Source organism: Otolemur garnettii, unplaced genomic scaffold (genome assembly GCF_000181295.1).
Source record: "Otolemur garnettii isolate 467f Iridium unplaced genomic scaffold, OtoGar3 scaffold00229, whole genome shotgun sequence".
In the NCBI taxonomy this organism is placed as follows: domain Eukaryota; kingdom Metazoa; phylum Chordata; class Mammalia; order Primates; family Galagidae; genus Otolemur; species Otolemur garnettii.
In genome coordinates, this window is record NW_003852624.1 from 1,320,418 (window position 1) to 1,348,084 (window position 27,667).

At 40.9% G+C, this 27,667-nt stretch overlaps 1 protein-coding gene across 1 annotated transcript in view; it reads right to left on the minus strand.

The window, feature by feature from the left end:
* Positions 1-27,667, minus strand: part of PTPN14 (protein tyrosine phosphatase, non-receptor type 14) — a 177,468-nt gene that overhangs the window by 53,757 nt on the left and 96,044 nt on the right. The window contains exon 4 of the mRNA XM_003802048.2: positions 708-805. Coding sequence (XP_003802096.1) covers positions 708-805 — 98 coding nt within the window. The remainder of the gene's footprint in view (positions 1-707; positions 806-27,667) is intronic.

Genomic DNA, 27,667 nt, shown 5'->3' on the forward strand with positions numbered 1-27,667 from the left:
GAGAAGAGAAGAGAGGAGAAGAGAGAAAGAAAAAGAAAGTAATGGCTGAAAGGAAGGATTACTTTTCAAAAGTTACATTACCATCGTCTTATGTTCAATACAGCTGAAGGCATTTAAGCTACCACTCAACAAACAGTAATGTGTAAAATATAAAGTATCCACATGTAACAATTTAGAGAAGGTTAAGAAATGGCTGTCTGATAAATTTAAACAGGACAGGTTGAAAGATAAATTCAGCCTGAAACACATTTGTTGTTCCACATTACCATTATGGATTTTCATTTATCTCTCTAACTGCATTGGAATAAATTATACTATAATGTTTAAAGCTATTATACTTGAAGCTGCTATGACAGTAACACATTCATTGCAGCAAGCCACATAACATGACCACATTGTGCAGTGGAATAATTCTGAGAAAATGTTCCACAAACCCTGAAATGTAGCCTTAATTAAAGGCACTATAAGAGCTGCGATTTCTTCAAATAAAACTGTAATTATACAAGCATGAGCAGTTTGCAAACAGCTTTAGGAAATCTACCATCCTGCCACCAAAAATCACTCACTTTGCATTTTTAATGCTAGAGATCTTGAAATGAAAAGGGAGCATTACTAGGGGGAATCATTTAAGTAAATCTAACTTCTCACTTGGAGAGGCTGACAATACCATAATCAAACAGAAAAGGGAATTTCACACTAGGTCTTACCTTGCACAGCTAAGCCAGCGAGGCGAATCACTTGTTCCAATGTGCATCGTAATCGCCCTTCCAGCACGTCTTTTTTGACTTGCAGGTAATACTGGTATCTGTTCGTGGGAACAGAGGAACAAACAACTTTAAAAACACATACTCGGAACATATTCCAACAACATAGATGTCTCTAGATGTAAAATCTTGTGTACACAGCAGGATATGCAGGTCATGTCAATAAAGGTCATCTCTATAAAAGATGGAAAGTGACCTCTGCCTGTGTTTATCTTTGTTTGATGTAGCAGGTGCCCCATCTCATTCATTCTGAGCTTGAAAGCATTCTCATCAAGTCGTTTATTTGCTGGCCAGCAGGATGAACTACTGATAAGGACCAGGGCTTCGTAACAGAGAGCAAGAATGAAAATGCTCTTCTACACCTGGACACCCATAACAATAGGACCATCCAAGCTACATTTACTTGTGTGTGTTACTGAAAATATTCTAAAAACACATCATCTCTCAAATTCAAAAGTTTGGTAAGGCAGATCACAAAGAGGCCAAATAATTTAGAATTCCGCTAAACGATAATACAGGGTAAACATAAAGTTTGTGTGCAAACAAACTTTATGCCCACCCTGTATGAAGCTCTTCAGAGCCAGGCTTCACCTGACAAGTCTTTGACTCATAAAAATCTAATCTGATGCATCTTTTCAACCTCAAGTACATTCTCAAACCACCAAAGTGCAAACGGACAGACTGCACCCGGACACATCAAGTCTCAGACTAGACCACTATTCCTAGCAGCTGATCCAGTGTATTGTTTCCTTGCCAATAAAACAGAGTTTTATCAGAATAATAACTAGGATTACCTAAACACTTAGAACTCTCCTCACTCCAGACTTTGACTTCCCAAGACTCTACTTCCTTCCACCGCATTCTTAACACACAGTCACCACTGGCTTTTAATCCTGACACGCGCTAACAACCGTTTTGCTCCTGGTAACTATAATTCTCCATTTTAATGTAACTTTGACATCTCAATCAGGGGAACACAGAAGTGACCCAAAGCCCAACTCTCCTGGAGAGAGGCAGTCAGTGCTGAGACCTAATCATCGCTGGCTCTTTCCAGAGCATGACAGGTTTAGCCCTCCTTGAGGGAAGAAACCGGGCTCTCTGTGCACTCTAGCAGAGGCCTCTGCTCTCTCCTCTTAAGGTCTACTGGACAGGACAAAGACCACCAAGTCACTCGGAGGGGAGACAATCCCAAATCAGAAGGGCAAACACGGGTAGTTTACTTAAAAATTCTTTTTGGTCAAACTTAACAGAGAATAAAGAACAATAACCCTTTTTTCCATTCCCTTTCTATCATTCACATGAGAAATTCATAATCATTTATAGGATTCGTTCCTCAGTCATTTTACTTCCTGCTCACATTGTTTGATTAAATGAATGAATGTCTGTAACAAGCGTCTCCAGTGATTTTTAAAGATCAGTCCCTGATACGTGTAGAAAACTCTTGTGCCCATTCGTCAGAGCCAGAGCCACTCATCACTCTCTGCTAAGTCCCAACAATCGGGGACACAGGTTACAGAGAAGAGCTTGTAGCTTATCCTGAAAGATAAAATTACTGAACTATTTAAAAGTTCCATAACTATTTGGGAATTGTTTAGGCTCGGTGCACATAGTACAGTGGTTACGGCGCCAGCCACATACATTGAGGCTGGTGGGTTTGAACCCGGCCCAGGCCAGCTAAACAACAATGACAACTGCAACAAAAAATAACTGAACGTTGTGGTGGGCGCCTGTAGTCCCAGTTACTTGTAAGGCTGAGGCAAGAGAATCGCTTAAGTCCAAGAGCTGGAGATTGCTGGGAGCTGTGATGACACAGCACTCTGCTGAGAGCAACAAAACAAAGACTCTGTCTCAAAAAAAAAAAAAAAGAATTGTTTGGACTGAAAGCAAATACATGTTAATGAAAGTACTATGGGGGACAAAGACTCAAGCAGAACTTTTTGGGAGATTACCTTTTATTTATATCCAACTTACAAAATTGACTGAAAAATGATTAAAAAACTGATGTCATCAATGAAATCACACACAGTTTCTAGCTGGTTCATCTCAGATATAAACTGGAAAGTGATGAGTTGATTTTTTTTAAAAAAGAACTTGTGGCTAAAAGACTTTTGCTGGTAGTGAAGGGGCGTTTCTGGTGTTGCTGAATGTGTACAAACTAATAAGGAAGAAACATGGAAATCAAAGGTAGCAAGTGCGTTTATTTAGGGAGTTCTGGGTAAAAATAGGTAAAATATGATGGTAGGAAAGGGGGGAGTCATGACCTGCTCTTCCTTCATGGGAGAGAATCAGAGAACATGACAATGCTTCACTGAAGCAACAAGTGAATTTCACGAAACATTACACAAGGACATCAGAATATCCGAGACCAAAGAATTCTAAAGGGTATGCAACATGAGTGTCTCCTGGCTTCCTCTTGTTCCCAGCTCAGCCTCAGGCTGACGTCAAATTTTCCATAGGAGGTGAACGGACGTTACAGAAGGGAGGTCCCATGCACTCCTACGGCCCAGATGCCTGCCACTTGCCTGGCTGTTTCCCAGCCCGAGGGAATAGGCTCCCAGCACACCTGCACGTGGAGGTTCCATGGTTTCATCCAGCAAACCAGGAACTCCAACAAAAAAGCCGTCCATAATCCCCTCTGCTTCAAGGAGTGTGAGCCCTGGCTATCACAAGCCTTATTTAAAATAACTAATTGGGCTGGGAGCGGTGGCTCATGCCTATAATCCCAGCACTCTGGGAGGCAGAGGTGGACAGATTGCTTGAGCTCAGGAGACCAGCCTGAGCTAGAGTGAGACCCTGTCTCTAAAAACAGAGGTGCATTGTGGTGGGCACCTATAGTCCCAGCTACTCGGGAGACAGAGGCAAGAGGATGGCTTAAACCCAAGAGTCTGAGGCTGCTGTGAGCTATGACACCATGGCACTCTACTAAGGATGACCAAGTGAGACTCTGCCTCAAAAATAAAATAAATAATGGATTCACATTTGAAAAATAATCTCATGACACCCAATCTTAGTTTTCCTCCTGGGAGACAGCTCAGTAGTATCTGAAAGACAAGGGAACGTATGGGCTCTGGCAGATTGCCTCGCACATCACGCAGCACCAACGTCTCCTTCCTGTCTGCATTCTTCAGCTCAGCACCCTACACCAGGTTCTTCCCTGGACACCCCCCTGGTTCCGAGTTTTCCTCAAACACTCCTTTTGGGTCTCTGGTCAGTTCTCAAGGAAACAGTTAAAGATTCACTCATGCACGTAGCTCACCTTCTCCTGAAGAGGCGTCAGCAACTGCCTCTGAGCTTTTTATGGAAGATTTTTTATGTTTATAGACATTCTGTTCTCAGACAGGAGGAACCTGAGCAAGTAAGCAGGTCCTTAAGTTATCAAAAACTGTTTAAGGTGCCCAGAGTTCATTGAGAAAGCAGATACACTTTTGGTTCCATCACTTTTTCCTTTTATTTACCAATTTTACCAACATATTTGTTGTTTATGTAACATAATTGCTCCTTATCATTCCCTCTAGGTAAATAATTTTTTTTGAAAAAGAATATCTGTAAGACAGACTCATGGATATTTGACTGGTTTTAATCAAATGCAATTATCGTTAGTAGAACTCAGAATTCCCTATTGCAGGCTGGTGAGCACTTCTTCATCTCCTGAGTCCTTTTGACAGGACCCTGATCTTTGAAAATGAAGAGGAGCCACTTGGAATCTGAACACCATACTTTGAAAACTGGGGCAATAAGAACAAAGGAGTAATGAGGAAATTTGTGAACTTCATCCTTTTGCCAGAGGGTTCCACTGGGCCTTTCTTCAGTAAAGTTAAAGGACACCAAAAACAAATAAGCAGGAAAGCCCTGAGAGAACCTAAAAGCAGAATCTCAGGATAGGAAAGAAATATAAAGCTTATTGAAAAGAGGTATAATGGGATTCTCAAAACAAAACAAAAAACCAGAGAAGAAAATCTCAAGGTAGGAAAGGCTGGATGAAGTTCACCTACTCCGGCTCATCCTACAATGTTTGAGTGTCTTGTACATACCGTTCATTCCGCCCCATCTTGAATGGTTCTGACTTATTTGCTGTTCTACAAGCCAGGGAGATAGAAATTTTAACCCATAGCTATCGTGCACTTCTTGTGAGCAAAAATCAGCCACTGGATGCCAAAGGGCCTCTTGGAGAACACTAGAGCACAGCCTGCCATGCAGCTCTTTAACCACTGTGTCCTGCTTCCCTAGTGTGCTATCTAAGGGTTCAATGCATAACAACCAAGGAGTAAAAATCTGAAAAGGTGGCTCGGCGCCCATATCTCAGTGGTTAGGGCACCAGCTGGATACACCAGGACTGGCAGGTTTGAACCCGGCCCAGGCCTGCTAAACAACAAAAATAGCCGGGTCTTGTGGTGGGCGCCTATAGTCCCAGCTACTTGGGAGGCTGAGGCAAGAGAATCGCTTAAGCCCAAGAGTTTGAGGTTGCTGTGAGCTGTGACGCCATGGCACTCTACCAAGGGCAACACAGCAAGACTTGGTCTCAAAAACAAGCAAACAAAAAAAACAGAAAAAATGACCAAAAAGAAAAAAATCTGAAAAGGTATTATCCTGGTATTATCTGCCAGAGCTTCAGTATTTCTACATGTCAACATAGAGGTGAAAATGATCACCTAAGATCCACCACCAACCATGGGATCCTGAGAAACAAGAGTTTAAGTTTTTCTTAACCTGCTGCTTCCAACTTTACTCTGCAGATATCACTGCTACAATACACAAGCAAGTTCTATTCATAGACTTGTGCTACCCTAGGAAACACTGTCTCACAATCCACTAGCAAGGAATCCGAGTCCGAGGACCGTCCCTGGTCATTCAGGTTGGATATTAGCTTGTGCTGAGATAAAAACCCAAGGAGCTGAAGGAGGAGGTGCCCTTCCCTGGAAACCATCCAGACCACAAGGGAATCTGAACGGCAGCAATGACCAGCTGCAACCACCTCGTGAGACTGTGCTGTCACTATGTAAGATGCAGAAATGAGAATGAAATTCAGACCATTTGGAAATTGGTTGGTACACTTTTGCTAAATGGCACTTTTATAAAATATAATAACGCTATCCAATTCGACAACTAAATTAGACAATATAGGAGCTTAAATTCTATTTCCAGAATGCTTGGTTTTTGCTTACTTTTTATTAGCAATTCAGTTATAACAGCCATAAAATATAACAGTGAATCCTATTTTGGAAACATACAATTTCATGGAAGTATACTCCACCCTGTCATAGCTCTGGGTGGAGGGGAAAAGAAAAAAAAAAACCGACCCTTGTGCCAGGAAAGTAAGTTATTTGCCAACTTTCCACAGAGATCCTCTTTGAAAACTCAAGTTCACAAGGAAAACTTTTTAATATTTTTCATATTCAAAGACTTGGATATAGACACTAAGGCCTGATGAGCAGTTTTAGGTTAGGATTCTGCTCTACCTCTAAGAATTGGTGAACATAATTATGCTTCTTGAATAAAGGTGAAATAACTTTTTATATTTTTATTTTCATTCGTAAAGAAAATATTCTTTTTTTTTTTTTTTTTAATTGAAGGCAGACTTCTTTGGATAACACAGCAAAGGTTTCCTGCTAATCAGTGCTATTAAACATTGCCACTGAAAGTTGACAGATGTTATAAACTTATCTCTGGGGGCTCCAATTATTCCAAGTGTTTCTATCTAATGGTAAGAAAATCCCTAAGATTTTGAAAGGAAAGTTTTAGAAAATTCCACATTGGGTCAAACCAACAGAGCATTCAGGACTTCCGACAGAGGTATCAAAGAACTCTTTCAAAATTATAGCCCCTAACTTTCTCCTCGATGTTCAGAGATGCATTGCTAAAATCTTTGAGTTTCGCCTTTAATTCACGTATGAGGAATTTATCCAAGCACTTCCACAACTGTGTTTTGCTTGTGGGTCTGTTCATTCTGCTCAGCGTAAGCAAGTCTGTGTGGCATTCTGAACAGCACTAAAGCAGGGCGGCAGGAAAGGTGCAAGGACCTTAGAGGCTGGGTACGTGTTGCTTTAAAAATATTTCTCCCAAGAAGCCACCACTCTTCCTCTTCCCCTAAGAGGCCTGAGGTGATCTGTGAAAATGCTTCGGTATTCAATCGACCCAGAAAACCCCACAAAGTCATGCAAGTCAAGAGGCTCAAATCTTCAGTGTTCACTTTAAGAACACACGTGAAACTGCTCAGGCCATCAAGGGTATGTACAAAGTACCTGAAGGATGTCACTTTAAAAAAACAGGGTTATCATTCCCACCTTACAATAGTGGAGGTGGTAGGTGTGCCCAGGCCAAATAGTGGGGCGGGACAGTGTCAGTAGCCCAAAAAGAGTGCTGAATTTTTGCTGCACATGCTTAAAAATGCAGAGTAATGCTGAACTTAAGGGTTTTAGATGTAGATTCTCTGGTCATTGAGCATATCCAAGTGAACATAGCACCCAAGATGTGTTGCCAACCTTACGGAGTTCCCGGTCGCATTAACCCATACATGAGCTCCCCCTGCCACATCGAGATGATCCTTACTGAAAAGGAACAAACTATTCCCAAAACAGAAGAGGAGGTAGCACAGAAAAAAAGATATTGCAAAGAAAATGAAGAAACAAAAACATATGGTTTGGGAATAGATCTAACATGAAATAAATGCAAATAACAGTAAGAGGAAAAAATATAAATATTTCCCCACCCCTCCCCCCATGTGAAACGTGTGCCAAGTCTAGTTCAACAGGTATGTCCAATTAAATGGCTAAAGCCTGGCTTGGCACCCGTAGCTCAGCGGCTAAGGCACCAGGCACATACACTGAAGCTGGTGGGTTCAAGCCCAGCCTGGGCCTGCTAAACAACAATGATAACTGCAACTAAAAAACAGCCAGGCATTGTGGCGGGTGCCTGTAGTCCCAGCTACTTGGGTAGCTGAGGCAAGAGAATCACTCAAGCCTAGGAGTCTGAGGTTGCTGTGAGCTGACCTGTGACGCCACCACACTCTACTAAGAGTAACAAAGTGAGACTCTGTCTCAAAAAGAAAACAAAATCAAAAACGAAAAGCCGTTTAGTAAAAGCACTCTGTGCTGTAACTACCAACCTACAGGGTCACTATTACTATCACCTGGCTCCTGTCTGCCCTTCCCTCCTCTACAGTTCAAGTTCAGTCAAACCAACCTATCTCTCCTCATCTGCATGGTCAGGAGGGACATGACAATTTGCAAAGAAGTGCCATCCTTAAATTCTTCAATCTTGGAAGCCTTTCAATAAAACTCTGGGGTGGAGGACCAGGGAGAAAAGGACAGACAGTTTTGTCATTGTTATTATTAAGACTTAAAAATGTCCTCTCCTCCCAGAAAACTTCTTTTGCAGTCTGCGTATCATTAGAATCTTGCTAGAATGTACTGGAACCCAGTTCTCCTAGGACGGTGCACTGTGTACCAGAGTGTAACACGGCACTGCTTTCTACCGGGTGTTGTATGGTGCAAATAGGAAACAAATGTCAAAGTTTCTCTACTATAAAAGACAAAAGAGGGACTGAAAACAAGTTGTCCTAGGATTCCGAGGTACAGGAAAGCAAGAGAGAACATACTTTTAAATCTCAGATCGACAGAGACACCAACAGGAGAGAAACAGCACATTCCATCCATTCCACAGGGTGTCACAGCTGTAAACCCAGATAATGGACAGGGTGGCCGGCGCTGTGCTCCTGCTGCCAGGACCAGATAAACAGTATGTACACAGGCATGCAACCTGATAAACCTGAACGCCTCCCTCCCTCTGTCCCTCTCTCCTCAAAACCCTTGAGAAGAATTTCAGTTTATGACTACTGAAGTATAATAACGTGTTTGGTCCCTGACCCCTGCGCTATCTAAAAGCTTTTATATTTAATGAGTGAGTTGACAGTCAATTAAAACTCTGCACTTTCCAACAGACTACAAAGGCAGTGCTTCAGCAACTGTGCAGAAATTGAAATCACCCTAAAGAAAAAAACAAACAAAAGGAAAAAGCTAAAGCTAAAACTCTGACAAAGATAACTTTAAAAGGGAACATTTTCCTTCTAGCCTTTTCCACATAAGGAAAAAAAAAAAAAAAACCATGTATATGCATGGAAATAAAAATACCTGCATATACCCAAAGGACATAAACAAGATTGCCTTGAGCTGAGGGGACTTTCTTGGCAAAAGGTCAAGTCTAGAAGTTTTCAACATTCACTGCTCAATAAAATACCCCGTTTTGCCAGAGATACCTAACTTCTTACTGAGACTCCTTACAGTGTCAATGAGTCAAATGATCGTAATTCTTGCCCCAAAAGATCAATGTTTATTTAAATGCACACAAACACATACAAGCCTTAACTACTAGTGAAAAAAGGCCAGTGATAGCAAGGTATTGCAAAAGAGAAAGGCAGGCCACAACCTGACCTTGCTTTCTGCTCTTGAACTCCTGCATTAATTATAACAAATTACAGGGAATCCAAGTACTGCTTATAAGTATAATAAATTCCCTAATAATAGCCTATAATTTAATCAGTGGTTCTGTTTAAAAAGAAAAAAAAACACCTTATTTTCTGCAATACATAGAGAGCAAGAGAATACTCTGAGACCACTTCTTTTTTTCCCATTCTGTGCTAAAAGGTACGGTTGCTTTTCCAGCAATCATATCCCTAGAATTTAAAAAAGTAGAACTACTTAGCCTCCAAAGAAAATACTGTGCTAAAGCGTTTGGTTAAAGTAAAATTCAAGTCTGTTTTCATCTGTCTTAAATTCTCCAATGACTAGGAAAATAATTTTGTGGTTCCTTAAAAAGTTAAACATAGAATTACCACATGACCTAGCAAAGACACTTGTAGGAATATACCCAAGAAAACTGAAAACACACGTCCACACAAAAAGCTGTCCCCGGATACCAGCATTGTTCACAGCAGCCCAAAAGAAGCAGCAACCCAAGTGTTCATCAAGAGATGAAGAGAGAAACAAAATGTGGTCTGCCCATTTACGTACAGTAGAATGTTATTTACCCATAAAAAGGAACAGAGCATCGGTGCATGCTATGACCTGGGTGACCCCTGAGATAGTTTGCTAAATGAAGATGCTGGACTCAAAGGGCCACATCTCTATGATCCATTCATAAGACACGTCCAGAATAGGCAAATCTATAGAGGCAGAAAATAGATTAGCTGGCTGCCAGACACTGAGGTAAGGGAAAGACGGAGTGATTGCTAACGTTGGGAAATTGGAATAGTGGCAATGGTTGGACAACATTGGCAATACACTGATAAACCACTGAACTGGATACCTGAACTTGGTTAAGATGGTGAATTTACATTGTATAAATTTTATCACACACACAAAACAGAATAAAACACCCAATGTTCCCAATCAGGAAAAAGTACTACCTCCTGATAGCAGCAGACCAGGCTCTTCATAATCCAGCCCAAACCACGTTCTCTCACTTCACATCCCACCGCACACCCTGTACTTGAGCTGCACTAAGTTTACAGAGTTTCTGGAGCTGCCACGTGCTCTCCTGCCTCCCAGCCGGTTCCTCTGAATGCCCTGGCCTATCCTCCTCCATTGGCACAACAATCTACCCATCCTTCAAGGCTCAGTGGAAACCTATCTCTGCTAAAGCTTCCCAAGCCCTCTTAGCAAGTCAGAGGACTCTTCCCGGCATCCCCAAGCCTTCCCCCACCAGCCCCTCCAACCGAGGCACTGGCATCTCCTCCACGCCACTGAGACCTCCCAGAAACACGTGGCACTAAACAGACAGAGGTTTCTGAGCAGATGAAACACTGACAGAGAGACAGACACAAGGAAGAAATGAGGGGGGGAGAGAAGCAGATTAATCGCCCCACAGTGATGTTATTGGGTGTTATTTCCATAGCATGAAAGAGCACCTCAAAGTTTCAGAAACATAACCCAACATCATATCAGGCCTTAAATCTTAAAATACTTGTCTTTATGCAGCAAGCAAAAATCCGCCTTTGTGGACTGCTTGTTTACTTGTACGTGCTGGAAACAGCTCTCTGAACTGCCAACCAGCATGGGAGACACTCACAGCTGGAGACCAGGAGCATTCAGTAAACCCTCACGGGAGTAAAAGAAGCACAAATCAGGGAGGGACACGGCTCCGTGCTAATTAGCCAGCCCAAACCACTCCTCTCCACGGCAGCTGTCAAACACGGAGCCACACGCTCTTACGCTAGTAATAAGTATGTCTTGACTCATCGGCCCGAAATACACACCTGCCTGCCCTGAAAATCATGTGTTCGTGTTATTACCTACAATTCCACTGTGGGAAAGGGAGCTTAAATTACATCTGGAAGCTGGGTGAGTCAACCACCCAAAGATTTGTCTTCCTGGTAAAGAGCCAGGTTCCTAGCTCAGAAGTCTGCATAATATCCCTGACATTTGGGGGAGCTAACAGATGGAAGAGCAGTACTGTTGTCAGCAATGTGCCTGGACTGAATCAGGATAAAAAGGAACAAATATGGGGCCTGAAGATTATCTCTATGAATGGGCTCAAGTTCCTCCTTAGAATCCCTAATTAAAGGCAGTTCCTACCTTGTCACAAGTGAGCAGCTGCTAAAAGACGTCAATTCTCTGTCAATGAAGTAATGTCCCAGAAATGAGTGGAATACACTGGCTGTGGATTAATAAATGAATGAGGCAATGGAGGTCATTAATTAATGTCCCTAGAGACTAGGATAAAAATAGAAAGAACAGAAATCCCCAGCCCGTATGCAGTCATATGGCTAAGCACATTGCTGGTGGCCATAAAACTCAAGCATACATGACGGTGCATGAAAAGATCACTCTGTACAAGGATTCAATCTTCTCCAACCCAGTCCCTTCCCACCAGGACAAGCATGAGGATGAGGCATCTTCAGTTCTTGTGAATGGGATGAGCTGGGCTGCCAACCACATACACTTACTGGAACACCCCATCTACTCAGTAGAGGACCCTACGCTGGTAGTCACACACACAAAAATTATCTACCAATTCAGGGAAACCCAGGAGGTAAAAAGAATGCTTTTGTAGATGTTAGCCAGCAGAATAGTTGGCCTAAAACAATACCGGACTCAGCAGCAAATTCGAAACCCCAAATCAATTCCAGGTGTTACATAATATAAAGCCTTTCCTCTGTCACTGTACGATACCATCCAAGTTCCCCACTTCATTTTATAACTAACACGGTATTGGTCAGACAATCTGTTTGACTTTGGGTATCTATTTTTGCCTCCTTGGCTATTTTATAAGCTTGATTTGTTCATTTTTGTACTTCCCCTCAAAATCCAGCACATGTTAGGTCTCCATTAGAGTCGGTCAGCACTGCAGCCACGCATGATGTGGCCTTATTTAAAAGACCATCAGCTACAAAGTGGCTGAAAGAAACTTCATGTTGTTCCTACACTAGGAAGGAAAGACTATAACAAATCTGAAAGAAATAACAAAAACACACTTTATGTTTATCAAATGGTATGGAAGATATGTCTCTACAATTGAAAATGTAATTAATTTCTCAAGAAACCAGGGCATTGAAATAGTTATTAACCCTGACGGTATCTGACATTTGCAGAGACGTTTCCCAAGACTTATAATGTGTAGTATTTCCTATCATTTCAAACTCAAAACCACCCTGCCAGATAGCCACGATGCTTCCCATTCACCTGTGAAGAAACAGGCGCAGAGGGATGAGAGGATGTGCTAAGTCTTCTGATTTTATAGTCAAGTGCTCTTTCATTACATTATAAACTGTGTAGTAATCTGGAATAGTCTGTAGTTTCTATAAGTCTGGAAAATTAAGTCTCAAGAAAAAAGGTGGGGAGAGGAGAAGAGAAAAAACTATGGAAGGTTATAAACCCATCCCAACACGAATGCACTGACCATTTATTGAATTTTTAACGTTGGAAATGAATCAGCTCCTTTGCAGAATCTTCAAAAGCGGCTCAACATATCAAATGTGGCAACAACTGCCAAAGATAAAATACCAAAGCAGCAAACATCTCACTGCCCAAGAATCTACTATCTTCCTATGCTGTGATTTCTGCCAAAATTGTGCTTGGTATTTTCAAGGATGGAAATGTCTCTCTACAATTCTTCCTTTCAAATTCCTTTTTGAGGCTCGAGGACTAAAGGAGGAGATACCCCATTTATTTTAAATGCAATTTTAAAATAATTTTGGATGTCCTTTCTTCTTTTAGAGTTTTAGCTTTTTAACTGCCTCAGTTTCTACAAGACCATCTTTTATAAACCCTGATACGTAGTAAGGTTTAAAGCAGAAATTAATTTATTATTATTATTATTTTTTTTGGCAGTTCTTGGCCGGGGCCGGGCCTGAACCCACCACCTCTGGCATATGGGGCTGGCGCCCTACTCCTTTGAGCCACAGGCACTGTCCAGAAATTAATTTCTTAGAGAAAAAAAATGACCCAAAGTGAAGGGATGACAAACAGAACACTGTTTTTCAACTTCTTTTATCTCACAGCACACTTGAGTGGCACACTTACATGCCACTTAAATTTTATTGATTTTTAAAAAAAAGTATAGAGGAAAGAATATACTTACTATGCTTTGAACACCTTTTGAAAATAATTTATGATCTTTAAAAATTTTCATGGCACAACTTAAGATCTCTCAGGGCACACCAGTTGAAAATCACTGAGATAGACAGAAATGCTTTGCTTAGGGCAGGGGGACAGGGATGGGGCACTGTCAAACAGAGACACGTAATTCCCAGTCAAAGAAAATTCCTCATTTCTTTCACTCCATAGAGGAGGGCTGCTATAAACCGCATTCTGCCTTTCCATTTTAGGCTTAAGAACTTAAAATTATCTCATTAGATACCAGAAAAGGAGCACATAAATGTCTCTTTAGGAACCAAGAACTCGGGGGCATGAAATCCAGACACAATGCCAGTTTGGGCAGTTAGTGGCAGCACTGGGCTCTTACTGTAGGCGTAAGGCCTCCATGGAGCAGACTGCTCCAGAAAAGTAGTGTCAAGTAGGTTCTCAAATTCCACCTTAAACAAAAACCTCAGCAGACCTCACTTAAAAAATGATGACTGCAGAAAATACATGGGCTCTTGTATTTTGTTAATATGCTCATGAAAGCAGCACAAAATCTACTGGTTATAAATCATCCTGAAAGTTGCCCATGTCTATTGGTACAATCATTTCCTACCTTCTTAGAGCACCTTTATTTAAAAAGTAAACTAACTTAGATCCAACTTGGTGGTAAAATATTAGGAATGTACAATGTATTCAATTATTTATTTATTCATCCATTGGACAAAAATCTTTTTTTTTTTTAATTGAGACAGAGTCTCAAGCTATTGCCCTGGGTAGCCTGGGTAGAGTGCAGTGGTGTCACAGCTCACAGCAACCTCAAACTCTTGGGCTTAAGAGATCCTCTTGCCTCAGCCTCCCAAGTAGCTGGGACTATAGGCGCCCACCACAACGCCCGGCTATTTTTTGGTTGTAGTTGTCACTGTTATTTGGCGGACCCAGGCTGGATTCAACCCACCAACTCCTGGCACCCTAGCTGCTTGAGTTACAGGAGCCGAGCCCATTTGACAAAATCTTAATGAGGACCTATTACATTCTGGGAGCTATTCTAGGCAGTAGGGATACAGCAGTGAACTAAAGAAACACAGACTCTACTCTTGTTCACAGAGTTCACATTCTAGCAGGGAAGACATGTAATAATCAAGTAAGTAAATAAATCCATTGAGGAAAAAGCAGGGAAGAGATGCAGAAAGTAACAGGGTAGGTGGTGGGCAAGAGAAGTCTCTGATAAAGTGAACTTCAAGTCAAGATCTAAAAGAAATGACTTGAACAGAAGGAACTGCAAGTAGAAAGGCCTTCAGGCAAGCTAGCAGTGGTGTACTGGTGAACGCCAAGAGGCTGGCGGGTGGGGCAAGACAGGGCAAGAAGATGAATCACTGGGAAGACAGGGAAGAGCAAGGAGCAAGTGCTGCAATTCATCTAAGCACACAACCCCCTGGTAAGGCACGGTAATGGATGAGGGACACAGGAAAGTTCAAGGATGACGACCAGATTTTTGGCCTGACCAACTAAAACTTTCAGTTTTTAGAAACTTATAGACTGCTCTTTAACAAGATAGATTTAGAGGTTTGGCGCCTGTAGCTCAGTGGCTAGGGCGCTACCCACATACACCCAAGCTGGCAAGTTCAAATCCAGCCCTGGCTGCCAAACAACAATGACAACTACAACCAAAACACAGCCAGATGTTGTGGTGGACACCTGTGGTCCCAGCTACTTAGGAGGCTGAGGCAAAAGAATTGCTTAAGCCCAAGAGTTGGAGGTTGCTGTGAGCTGTGATGCCACAGCACTCTATCCAGGGTGACATAGTGAGACTCTGTCTCAAAAAAAGAGAAAGATTTAGAGGAAATGGATTTCACGGTTTGTTTTAAAAGAATCATGAACACATTATTTTTCCCTAAAACCTACAAGTTCAAAGTAGTCATCAAACCATACCAGTCAATATGCCATTTTTTTTTAAAGGGAGAAGCATCTTTAATTTAATAATGGATTCTCTCTTTTCTTTTTCTTTTTATCATTCTTCTCCCTCAGCTCCTATCCATCAAATCTTCTGTCTCAACTCTTGACAGAATGAAGTTCATGCATATTTCTGTTGGTTTTGTTATGATCTGAATTTTGAGTTCAGATCAAGAACGGCAAGGAGACCAGTGAAGGAAATGCATAGCGAAAAGATAAGTGCTAGCTCTTGCCCAGGGCTTGGCAAAACCTCTGGAAAGCCCAAATCAAGGGGACTTCCTCCTTCCTACTTGATCTGCATTATAAAACTGCCATAACATCATCAAATTAAAGGATAATACTAAAAATGCCCTTGGTAGTAAAAGTGGATCAAAAGACATACGCCGAAAAGATCAAGGAAGTAAAACAAGTTTGTGCAATTAATAGTTACTAATCCATGCGCTTTCCCCTATTTAAATTTTTTTTCGCTAAATTTTATTGTTTTTATGAACACTCACCTAGAGCCACTATCATTCTTTACACTGGCAAAGTGAGCCCTACACATGTTGCTCACAGAACTAAATCCCAAGTATTTCTCCATTTTTTTCATGTGAGCGCCTTTTGTATAGCTTTTATCAATTCCAATAAAGGCCTAAACGTGCTTATAGATGCAACAATTTCCTCATAAAAGTCATGATCATAGATTTAGCCCCAAAGGAGAATCTGATCATAGGTTTATGCAAACAAGAGCAAGCATATTATAATGGACTTTTCTATAGTTTACCATCTATTTATATTTTTATGCCAACGTCTTTTGTATGTTTATCTTCTCTGTGGAAGAGGATCTGTAATAGTTACTACATGAAAATAAGCTATTATTTGGGAAGTGAACAATATTGCTTCACAATGTGTTTTAGGGAATACAGTAAATACTTACTGAATTTATGTGTGAAAAAATAAAAAAATCCAGTTGACTTATACCTTGTCCAAAATGGACTATCCAAGCTAACCAAAACACTAATTATGTAAAATTGCATTAAGCTGTACTAGGTATTGCAAAGGATAAATTTATAGTATTTAATAACACAATATTTTTTAGAGAGTACAAAAGATATATACATTTTTTCAACACATGCATCTTATGCAAGAAAATATAAAAAGAGTTCCTTTACAGGACAAATATAGAGAACTCTAAATTTAGAAGATAATGTTTTTCCTTATTAAGTTTATTCAAATTAAAATTCTAAAGAAGAAACAGCATAACTTAGTTTCAAGAGATCTCATACTAGGAACCTGTGACCTAATAGTAACAGGAGATCCATAACTTTAAAAAATTCTTTCTTCAACAAAATCAAAATCTTATGTAAAAAGATTTGACTATTTCTTTAAGATAGAAATGTTCTCAACCTGCTATGGTAAAGGAGATATTATTTAACAAGTTAAGAAAGTAACGGACATCCATTATAGGATGTGTAGACTGTTTAGCCAAAAAAAAAGTAACAGAGAAGTTAACTGTTTTCCCCAAGATTACATGGCAAAATAATAGAGGTGTCAAAGTCGGTGCAGAACTGTAGTCCCTGGTCATTTTCTATTTCTGGCTGAAACCACACTGATTAAATACAATTCAACAAGTGGATATGTCTGTATTGTTGGAAAGGAGGGATAAAGGAATAAATACCATTATCTCCACTTTGTAGACGTGGAAACTGGCTCACAGAGAGTAAGCCAGCTCGCACCAAGTTGCAAAAGGTGTGCAGCCCACCGGTAAATCCAGGCTCCTTTCTGCTTCCATTTAGTTGCTTCCTATCACATTCTAGATGTCCGTGAGGACTTCACATTGCAATTTTCCTCTCCTTGACATAATTTCCTCAGCTAAGAATGTTCTCCCTTCACACCTTCTACCCTCATCCACCAGTGAGCCCTTGTTGCTGATGGGAGTTACCCCTTTGGGCATGTGGGGTGGGGGGAACAGGCTGACAGTCTCTGGCTGTCTCCAGGCTGTCCTTCTGTCCAACAGCCTTGACTCCCTTATCAAAATCCAATCTCTTCTTCAAAACCCAATTCCAGGGACACCTCCTATGACGACTCCCTTACATGCTCACTCAGCTAGGCCACAATACCTGTATGTTTGGTCAAACACTGTTCTAGATGCCCTGTATAGGTATTTTTTTTTTTTTTAGATGAGGTTAACATTTAAATCCGTGACTTTGAACAAAGCAGATTACCTGCCATCATGTCAATGGGTCCCACCCAATCAGTTGAAATCTTAACAGAAAAAGACACACCTCTCAAAAAAAAAAAAAAAAAAAAGACACACCTCTCCAGGAGGAGGGATTCACATTAGGAGTGAAACTGCAAGCCTTCCCTGATCTCCAGCCTGCTGGCCTACCCTGAAGATGTTGTATTTGCCAAGCCTCGGCAATTCCACAAGCCAATCCTTCAAATAAGTCTCTCCCCCTCTACATGTGACATCTCATTAGCTCTGTTTCTCTGGAGATCCCTGATAGACTACTCCAAAGCTCCTTATGATACTGCCCACATGAAAAGGTAACTCCACTTGATAGACTCATAGTCTAGGATATATACATACATTAGTATATGATGGTATCATGTTAGTATATGGTATTTTTTATGTGACCACCTCATCTTCTGAAATAGACTGGCTGGCATTTCGGTGCCTCTGTATCTTGTAATGTGACTTGCACTTAGGAAATACTCCATGAATTTGGTGAATGAATGCCAGGAGGGGAGTCTAGAAGGCCAAGCAGGCTTCTAAGGTAGAAAGAAAAAAAGAAGAGGGAACTATTCCAAGTACTAGTGAAGAAGAAGTAAGGAGCTAAAAGGCCAGGGAGTCCGGAGATACTGAATGGACTAGTCAGCCAAGAAAGGGCTGGGCAGGGAAGCAGAAGGCAGTTTTACAGTGCTTCAGATGCCTTGGAATGGCTGCCTTTATCATTTAGACAACAGTCAAACATGAAATATTTTTGATAAAAGAGGAAGAATGATGAAAGCAATCCTTAACAAAGATGTTTAGAACTGGTATGCACACCGTATTGTGTAAATGGGTGGTATGGATACACAACAGAGGTCAAAGGACAATGGTGAGTGTGTGGGGCACTAGGAACTGCACTTTTCCACTCACTCACCAGTTTAATCCTCACCAGATCCTTCTGTTCATGGAGAAACTGGGTCTTAGGAAGGACAAATCATTCACCTGAGTTCATGAAGAACGTACAGAGCAGAATTCAAATCCAACTCTGTCTAGCTCCAGAGCCTGCGCTCTTCACCACTCACTGTATTTTGGAGCAGAGGTAAGAAAACATAAGTTGGGGCAAAGGGCAGGTGCCGTCGTTCACTGGGAAAGCACTAGGCTTCAGTCACTCGACTATTAGAACAATTATAAAGGGAGAGTAACGGAACATGTGGAACACAGTGCTCCGGTGAAAGCATTAGTCATTACTAAGCAGCACAGTGAATTAATGACTAAGACGGAAAGGTTACTGATTTGGCTAGAAGATCAAAATGAAGATAACATTCCTATTAGCCTAGCATTGAGGCAATGTTATGTGAGTGCTGACTTTTAATACTCTTCCCTGAAATTTTTCCTATTTCCTATCAGACCTTTTATGAGTTTGGTTTTACCTTCTGTTTGTATGAGTTAAAAGACCATAATAGTTTTTATAAGGTACTATTATAGTATACGATTATTATCATCATTATTATGATTATAGCATTACAATGTATTATTACTACACAAGAGCCATTACAGCATTGTTATTATTATTACCACCGTATATGAGCTGTTCATTAGGGATCCAAGTTACATACAAATCCACCTTAAAGACATTCTCAGGAACATATCTGGTCCATAACCCAGGGACCACTTGTATCTAAGATTTTTCAGCCTTATAATTTGCTTTTGATTTTCTTGATAGTAATACAAATTTTGAAAAGGCACTGAATGAAACTAATATATGGATACTCAGCAGAAATGAGTATGTTCATCAAAGCTCTGTGCAAGACTGTCCACAGAACATTTGCAGGAAAAGCTCACAGGATGCAACCCAGTTCAGTTCGTAACAGCTCTTAAACGGAAACAGCAGAGTGAGTACACTGCACTATTTCTATTATGGAATATTATGTAGCAATGAAAATTAACAATCGCTAACACAACGATATGGATAACTTGCACAAAATGTTGACCAAACGCGTTAAAGAGCACATACTGTCTTATTCTACATAAAAAGTTAAAAAAGCAAAAAAGCAAATCTAATGTATAGTGTTAGAATTCAGGATCACAAAATCAAGGGGTACACGTATGTGCCTATTTATGCAACACATACAATCTTTCAACGCAGAGTAAGACGGCAGTCACAGAAGTTTGTCTGGAAAATTGAGACAACTGCTATCTAGTCTTTAAATCGTTTTACTGAAATAAACTGTGCTTCTGATTAGTAGCTGGATTCAAGAACCTGTCCAGAAAAAAAATATCTTTTAAAAAAAACCTGATTATGAAAAGAAACTTCAATGTTTCCGCAACCTTGGAATTTTAGGGGGATGAAATTATTTTATTGCTCTCTTCTTAATCTACATATTGTTTTATCTTACAGTTACCTAATGCAGTAAAAATCAACATAGGAGAGAATAGCAAAGGAATTACTGAATTCCATGTGCAGAATTCTCAGTTTTGTAAAATTCTCATTTTTTAAATTAAAATTAAATCTATAATTTCAAAGCCTGGAGAAACAGTGGGGAAAGTCTCATTTAAGGTTTTAGGGTCCTAAGGTAGTATAATTTAGGCCATTTGTTGTTATTTCTTGTATTAAGAATGCATAAAATGGCTAAAGTCTTGTATAGTAAGTAGTATTTAACAGATAGCTCCTGAAGTTATTCAGGGGACATATTAATTATTATGTGTAATGTATTATGCATTACAGAAATTTAACTAACTAGAAGGTTTTACCTTCTACTAGAGGAAATAAGAGTCAAACTGACTAGAAGGGTGATCAGAACCTTGAATTCTCCATTCTATTCATTCCAGGAAACTCAGGAAGATACCCACAATTTTTCTACTAAATAAGACCACATCATGATCATCTATCTTCTAAATTCCAAATCTGAACCTGATGTTTCAATCAAGCTTTGTAACTCTTTTCATTCCTTCCCAGTTCCTCAAATTCCACCCTGAAAGTCTCCAACACTGATTTACTTACATAAAACACCAGCCTCAGCAGAAAGGACGTCAGGATATAGCCTTCCAGTTAGACAAACTTATAAGGAAGAATCACCTATGACACTAACTAAAAACAGATTTTGACTGAAGACGTCAGGAGTGGGGTATAAGAACTTAGATTTTTTTAAATGTCACAGGCAATTCTGATGTTATGTAGTCCAGGCACCACACTCAAAGAACCAATGGCCCCCCGTTACTTACTTTTCTTTTTTAATAATTGTCATTCACCAAGAGACATCATCTCCTTAAATAATCTTTTGTTGGAATCTGTTTATCTCTTCTGACTACCCTGTCTTCAAGTTACAAGTACTGTGAGATTAGAATCAGGCCAGCCTGGCCCATCCCGTGGCAGTCAACCTGGCTTCACTGTCCTGAACAGCTGCTCCGGACCATCTGGAAAGCTGCGAGGCCAGGCCCACCTTATCCTGTTTCCTCACACAAGCCTGATAACCTTAGCTTCCCACACACCACACAGGATGCCCCACCAGCCTGGGCCCTCTGCAGTGGATCTGCCCTCTCATATGGGACTGGAGTGACAGCAGAAAACCTCATTGTGAAATATACATGTATGGTAACTATGCAAAATATTTGCTTAAATTTTTTTTTGCAATTTCAGAATTGCCTAAAGAATAAGGTACTAATTTGAAGTTATCTTTAATGCTATCAAATCCTTTGTCTTTGGGGAGTAATTCTGACTTTTGGAACTCATGAGTCAGTACCACATTTTATACTCAACAGAGTTTCTACTAAAGCAAAGTTCCTAGTGAAGTGGTTTTTACTATCATAAATAATGCACTAAGCCTCATGCTGGCACTGTAATATCACAACATGGTGAGGATGAACTACATTTCCCAGAATATTCTGGTATGTTTCTGGTTAGTGGGGACCACGGAGCCTTCTGCCAGGCGATTGATATTTATGTGGCTTCCTGAGGGATGCAGCAATTTTTAGCTACTTTCTAGTATATATTCCTTATTTAAAAAATAAACATTTGAATACCTACTGTGTGCAGAGCATTGTGAGAAGGGATTTCTGAACTACTCCTTGGAATAGCTGTGCAGGCATCATCTCCTCACTGATTCTGAACAATGGATTTGGGGGGGATTTACAGAGTGTGACCACGAAACAAACACCTGTGGGTGAGGTCTTCAAGTCCATTCTCCTTCTACTATAGCAGAATTTGGCTTTTGTACTGTGTTTAATTTCCAACTAGTATTTTCCCTGAAGATTAAACCAAAATATTCAGCAATCTTCAAAACATATGAGAAAATTCGGGCAGATACATAATGTACATTCGGATTTTCCATCAGTATCCTTCTTTTGTTTTTCTTTCTTTCTGTTTTTTTTTTGCAGTTTTGACCTGGGTTGGGTTTGAACCTGCCACGCCTGGTATATGGGGCCAGCACCCTACTCCTTGAGCCACAGGTGCCACCCAGTATCTTTCTTTTCATGGTCATTTATTTCAGTATCCACATTTCTGACCTTTTTCAAGTTTTCCTTAGACCTATGGGTTTCTCAATTTAGTCATCATAACATATTTTCTATCTTCTTTTTTTTTTCTCCCAATTGAGATAGTCTCACTATGTCGCCCTCCATAGAGTGCCGTGGCGTCGTAGCTCATCACAACCTCAAACTCCTAGGCTCAAGTGATTCTCTTGCCTCAACCTCCCAAGTATAGCTGGGACTATAGGCGCCTGCCACAATGCCCAGCTATTTTTCTATCTTCTTTAAAACATTTGTGATGCCCATGAATGGATTAATAAACTGTGGTATAAGTATACCATTCAGTCATTAAAAAAAAGATGGAGATTTGATATCTTCTCTATTAACCTGGCTGGAAGTAGCACAAGAATGGAAAAGTATCCAGTATTCAATATCGATATAAAGGTAGTAGATGATCTAATACATACTCACACAAGAGAGAAACTCAATTCATTTTAAGTAGGAGAGGGTAGGACAAGGGAGGTAGGAAGAGGGAGGGGGACTGGTGTGCTCCCACCTAATGGGCACAATGTAAGGGTATATGGACACCCCTGGGTGTGGGGCTCAACTATAACAGGGACTTTACCTAACACATGCAAATATAGTAACTGAATTGTTTGTACCTTCATATTAATCTAAAATAAAAAAGTAAATAAGAAGTAAAACACGTACGCTGGTCCAAAGCATTTGCTCCCAGCATTGCTTCATCCCATGATTTTCTATTAAGGTATCATGTGTCTGAGTAAACTTAGTCAAATGTGCAGCCTTTATTCTGAATAACGGTAACTCATTTTCATGCTGGCAGCAAACATCAGGCGAAACATCTTCCCAGCTGCAAGCACAAGACTGACAGGCTGACCTTGAAAGAAAGTTCAGTGGCTGTAAACGGAAACATGTCACAGCATGTCCCACCATGATTACTCCTCTCTGCTTTTTACAAACTACACCCAAAAAGCAGCTATCATTACTTCAGAGTCACGCCTGGGAACGTGACACTGGCTGACACCTTTCTGCTGTTTATTTCCAAGGTCTCAATTTTCCACCTTTCTAAAGGACTTGGTGTCATCTGAAAGCCTGGCACTTTCGCTATGTGCCCAGGGCTGGAGATCCCTGATAAAATGTTAACTAAACCATCTCAGTTCCCATCTCTACATAATGCTCGCTATTTAAAGGACTCCACTCAAAGAAGTGCCTGTTCGCCTCTCCCCTTTGTTTCCTCTGTCTAAACTACTTCCTTCTCTTTGACAAAACTCATCCCCTCCAAGGCCACAGTGTGTCTTGGCTTTGAGCTAGAGGCAGGGGAGGAGAGGACTGGCAAAGGCCTACAGGCTGCCCAATGTCAGCACTGTGGCCCAGGAACTGCCTAAGAGCCAGGCTGTGTGACTCTGGCCAAAGCTTCTTCATCTCTTTGATTCTGGTTTTTTTTTTTCTCCATCTGTAAAATAAAGCAAGTGGCTGGCCATCATAATCTGCAGGGTTTCACACTTAGATACAGACTCTATGATTCGGGTAAAACTTCATCTGTCTTGATAGAAGGTAAACTGCTCTTTCTCTAATAGGCTATGTCTGTTTATGATCTAGATGATTGCTTGGTACCCTTCCTATGCATGAATCTCGTGGGTAATCGGAGATGAGATGTGTTGTGAGCGAGAAAGACGAAATCTGGACACTGTGAGCCACGTCTCTGCAACACGAAATGCAAGGACATACGGTCTAGCACCCTGGACTGATCCTTGAATAGAAATGAAGTTTTCAAACAAGCACTTAAGGGAAATTACACTCTCATACTCCACTCAACCACTTGCAGCCTCTTGCAGACGGCTGAAGAGTTAAAACAGCCAGATGCTGAATGGCAAAAAAACTCAACTGGGCCAATGAGGAGGGATGCTTGACCCCAAGTATTGAGAAGTACTTGAAGTGGTGTGCAAAGTGCTGGTATCAGCAGTCACCTCCTAATGCCTGCAGGGCCAGGCAGATCACAAGGAGGTAGAGATGCTGCTGACTCTTAACACCCCAGGGCACTGGCCCCAGATAGACAGCTATGCCTCTGTGTAAGGCATCCCAATTTAATTCTTTCAAAAATGATCCTGGTGAAACAAAGCCCACCTCTAGAGCAGAATCTGCCTCCACTGTTCCAGTTTATAATCTCTGATCCTACTGGTCCTTCAGGCCCTGGATTTCTCTGCTGGTACTTCAGGAGAAACTAAATTCCCCATTACCCTGGTAAAGCTGGCGAAAGGAGGTATGAATGAATTTATTTCTCTGGCAAACTAAACTTAAAGATTCAATTTAGGTGACGACCCAAATCCCCACGGGTTAGGAATAAAACTTTTGTTAGTTAAAAAACAAACACTCCTTTTCTTTTTAAGGAACTCCTAATGGTGCCTGGTTCATAATGTTCTAGTGAGGACTGCAAAATGTAATCATTGAAGACACTGAGCACAACACCTTGCACTGTCCCTACGTTACACTGCATCCAGCGATGGAAGGCAACGCACCTTCTTCCACAGAACCTCACAGAACCATCAGAACCTCAGCCTAGGGAGTTGAGAGGTCTTAGATTCTGTGCTTGCTCAACCTTGCTCAACCAGAGCCTCTTTAAAGCAGTGGCTCTCAACCTTCCTAATGCCGCAACCCTTTAATACAGCTCCTCATGTTGTGGTGACCCCCAACCATACAATTATTTTCATACACCTGTATTTGTACGGGATGTATGTGATGGTTTTAGGCGACCCCTGTGAAAGGGTCATTCCACCCCCAAAGGGGTTGCAACCCACAGGTTGAGAACATGGTGCATCCCATCATGTCCCTGCTCCCTCCCCACCCACTCCATTCCAACATAACACCCTCACGATATTCCTGGAAAAGGGTAGAGCAAACAATTCTCAACATCTAGTCCTTGTAACTCCCTCCATCCCAAGATTTTTTTCAAAAATCCATTTTTTGAAATTAACACACCATTCCCAATCTCATCCACTATAATGATACCCCTACACATCCTGCAAATCCTTCATAAGGAAGGGGATATCTTTTAAAAATTCATAACGCCCAGCTGCATGCCCTGACACGCAGGACAAAACACCTCTTCTCATAGCTTCTGTTCCCCTTCCCTCCTTCACCGCCCCTTCCTTAAAGGTAAACACTCCAGTGTGGCCTCTCTGGCTTCTACTCAGCTTTTGAAAAAGTAAAGAGTTGTTAACATTTTGATTCTGGCTTTATTACAACCGTTTCTTTTTTCATGTTGATGCTGAATCTGGCTCAGTTGTTTAATGTGATACAATAAAGAACAATCTGAAATCAAGGACTGGGTGAATGAACAAATGAATCAATGTATCTTTGAAAATGTGTCTTTGAAAACACCAACAGTTCTGCTTAAGAAATTATTTTCAAAACAGGTGAACAGAAGTATTATTTTTGTTTGCTTTAGGCAAGTCCCAAATACACCAAACACTAATAAACATACATTAAACTATATGATTAAAATTCTTGATAATAAAAGCATCACTTTTAAGGACAAGTTTTCTTTGAGACTACCATATAGGTTGAGAATCCTTTACCTGAAATGCTTGGGACCAGAAGTGTTTTAGATTTCAGATTTTGGAATATTTACCTTGTATACTTACCCTGTAGAGCAGTGTTTTTCAACCTTTTTTATCTCACACTTGAGCTGATAGTTAAACACCCATGGCACATTTAAATTATGTTGTTTAGGACTGGCACCCATCACTCAGTGGTTAGGGCGCTGGCCACAGACACCAGGGCTGGTGGGTTTGGACCCAGCCCAAGCCTGCTAAACAACAATGACAACTACAACAAAAAAATAGCCAGGCTGCGTGGCCAGCACCTGTAGTCCCAGCTACTTCAGAGGCTGAGGCAAGAGAATCGCTTTAGCCCAAAAGTTTGAGGTTGCTGTGAGCTGTGACGCCACGCACTCTATTGAGGGCTAGATAGTGAGGCTCTGTCTCAAAAAAAAGAAAAAAATTATTTTGATTAAGTAAAAGAGTGGAGGGGTGGCACCTGTGGCTCAAAAAGGTAGGGCACCAGCTCCATATGCCGGGGGTGGTGGGTTCAAATCCGGCCAAAAACTGCAAAAGAAAAAGAAGAAAAAAAAAAAAAGAAAAAGACTTGAGGCTCGGCGCCTGTAACTCAGTGGCTAGGGCGCCAGCCACATATACTGAAGCTGGCGAGTTCGAATCCAGCCCGGGCCGTCAAACAACAATGATAACTACAACCGAAAAAACAGCCAGGTGTTGTAGCGGGGGGCCTGTAGGCCCAGCTACTTGGGAGGATGAGGCAAGAATGCCCAAGAGTTTGAGGTTGCTGTGAGCTGTGATGCCACAGCTCTCTACTGAGGGTGACATAGTAAGACTCTGTCTCAAAAAAAAAAAGGAATACACTTATCTTGCTTTGACCTTCTCTTGAAAATACTTTAATTAATACTCTTTAAACATTTTCACTAAATAGCTCAGATCCTCTCACAGCATGCCAGGTGAAAATCCCTGCTGCAGTGTCTCTCACCCCCAAATCAGAGACCCAAAATACTCCTGTGAGCATTTTCTTGGAGCATCACATGAATAGTCGAAAAGTTTTGAATTCAGAACATTTCAAATTTCGAGTTTTTGAATAAAGGATGCTGAACCTGTACTTATTTTCTAGACACTGTGCTTTACTAATGGTTAAAGTATATCCTGCAAGATCAAGTCAAATATTTCAAATTAAAGAACACCCACATTACATGAAACTCCTTTTAAAATAGGAATGATACCTCTGATTTATTTCCCTTTGAAATTCTGATTTTTCCCTTTATTATAGGGTACTTGCAATGAATTATAAATTATGCCAAGTGATGTTATTAAAGAACACTGAGATATTTTACCATTTGTTTTCTCTCCCCTAAAGGGAATAAATATCAGAGAAACACCTAAATTACATTTAAAGTTAGGGTAACTTCATTTTGTCCATCCTTCATTGTTCCAGTGGAAGTGAAGTTGCCTCAATAGCTAACTCCTTACCTGCATATCTTGCAAATCCTATCTTTTTCTCAAGCGGGGGGTGGGGGGGGGGGACCCCAGAAGCAACTTTATACATTTGGAAGACTTAGATAAATGAAGTAGGCACCAACGATGTACTCTCGATTTAATTAAGAAAAGCATAAATTTTCTCAAAAAAGGGTCATCTTTTCCACAGTAAAACATGAGAAAAATCTTAGTTAAGAATCAAGACAAGCTAATCATCAGCTTCTCTAAAAAGAAATCGAATTGGCTTTGCACTGTCTCCTCAGTCTCTGGGAGGGTTTCCCAGTGAGTCAGGTCCAGAAGCAGAAATGGTTGCCAGGGCTACATTTCTATTTTCCTATTTGCATCTACGGTACAAATTTCATTTTTGCTCCCTTGAGGGATTTTTAAATTTACTTTTTCTCTTTGATCACGCCCATAACAGCAGACTCAGACCCCATCTATACCCAAATCACAAGACAGCAACAAAACAAGCAGAGATGAATGAACAGAGACAGACATACGAGGCATGGGCAGCAGTCCTGGGCAGGGTTGGCTATTTAATTTGCAGAGCTTAATACAAAGTGAAAATACAGAGTCCATTGTTTGAAAATAAGGATTTCAAGATGGCAACAGCAGAGCAGTAAACCAAGCGTGCAGCCCTTCTGAGCACGAGGCCCTGTGCAGCTA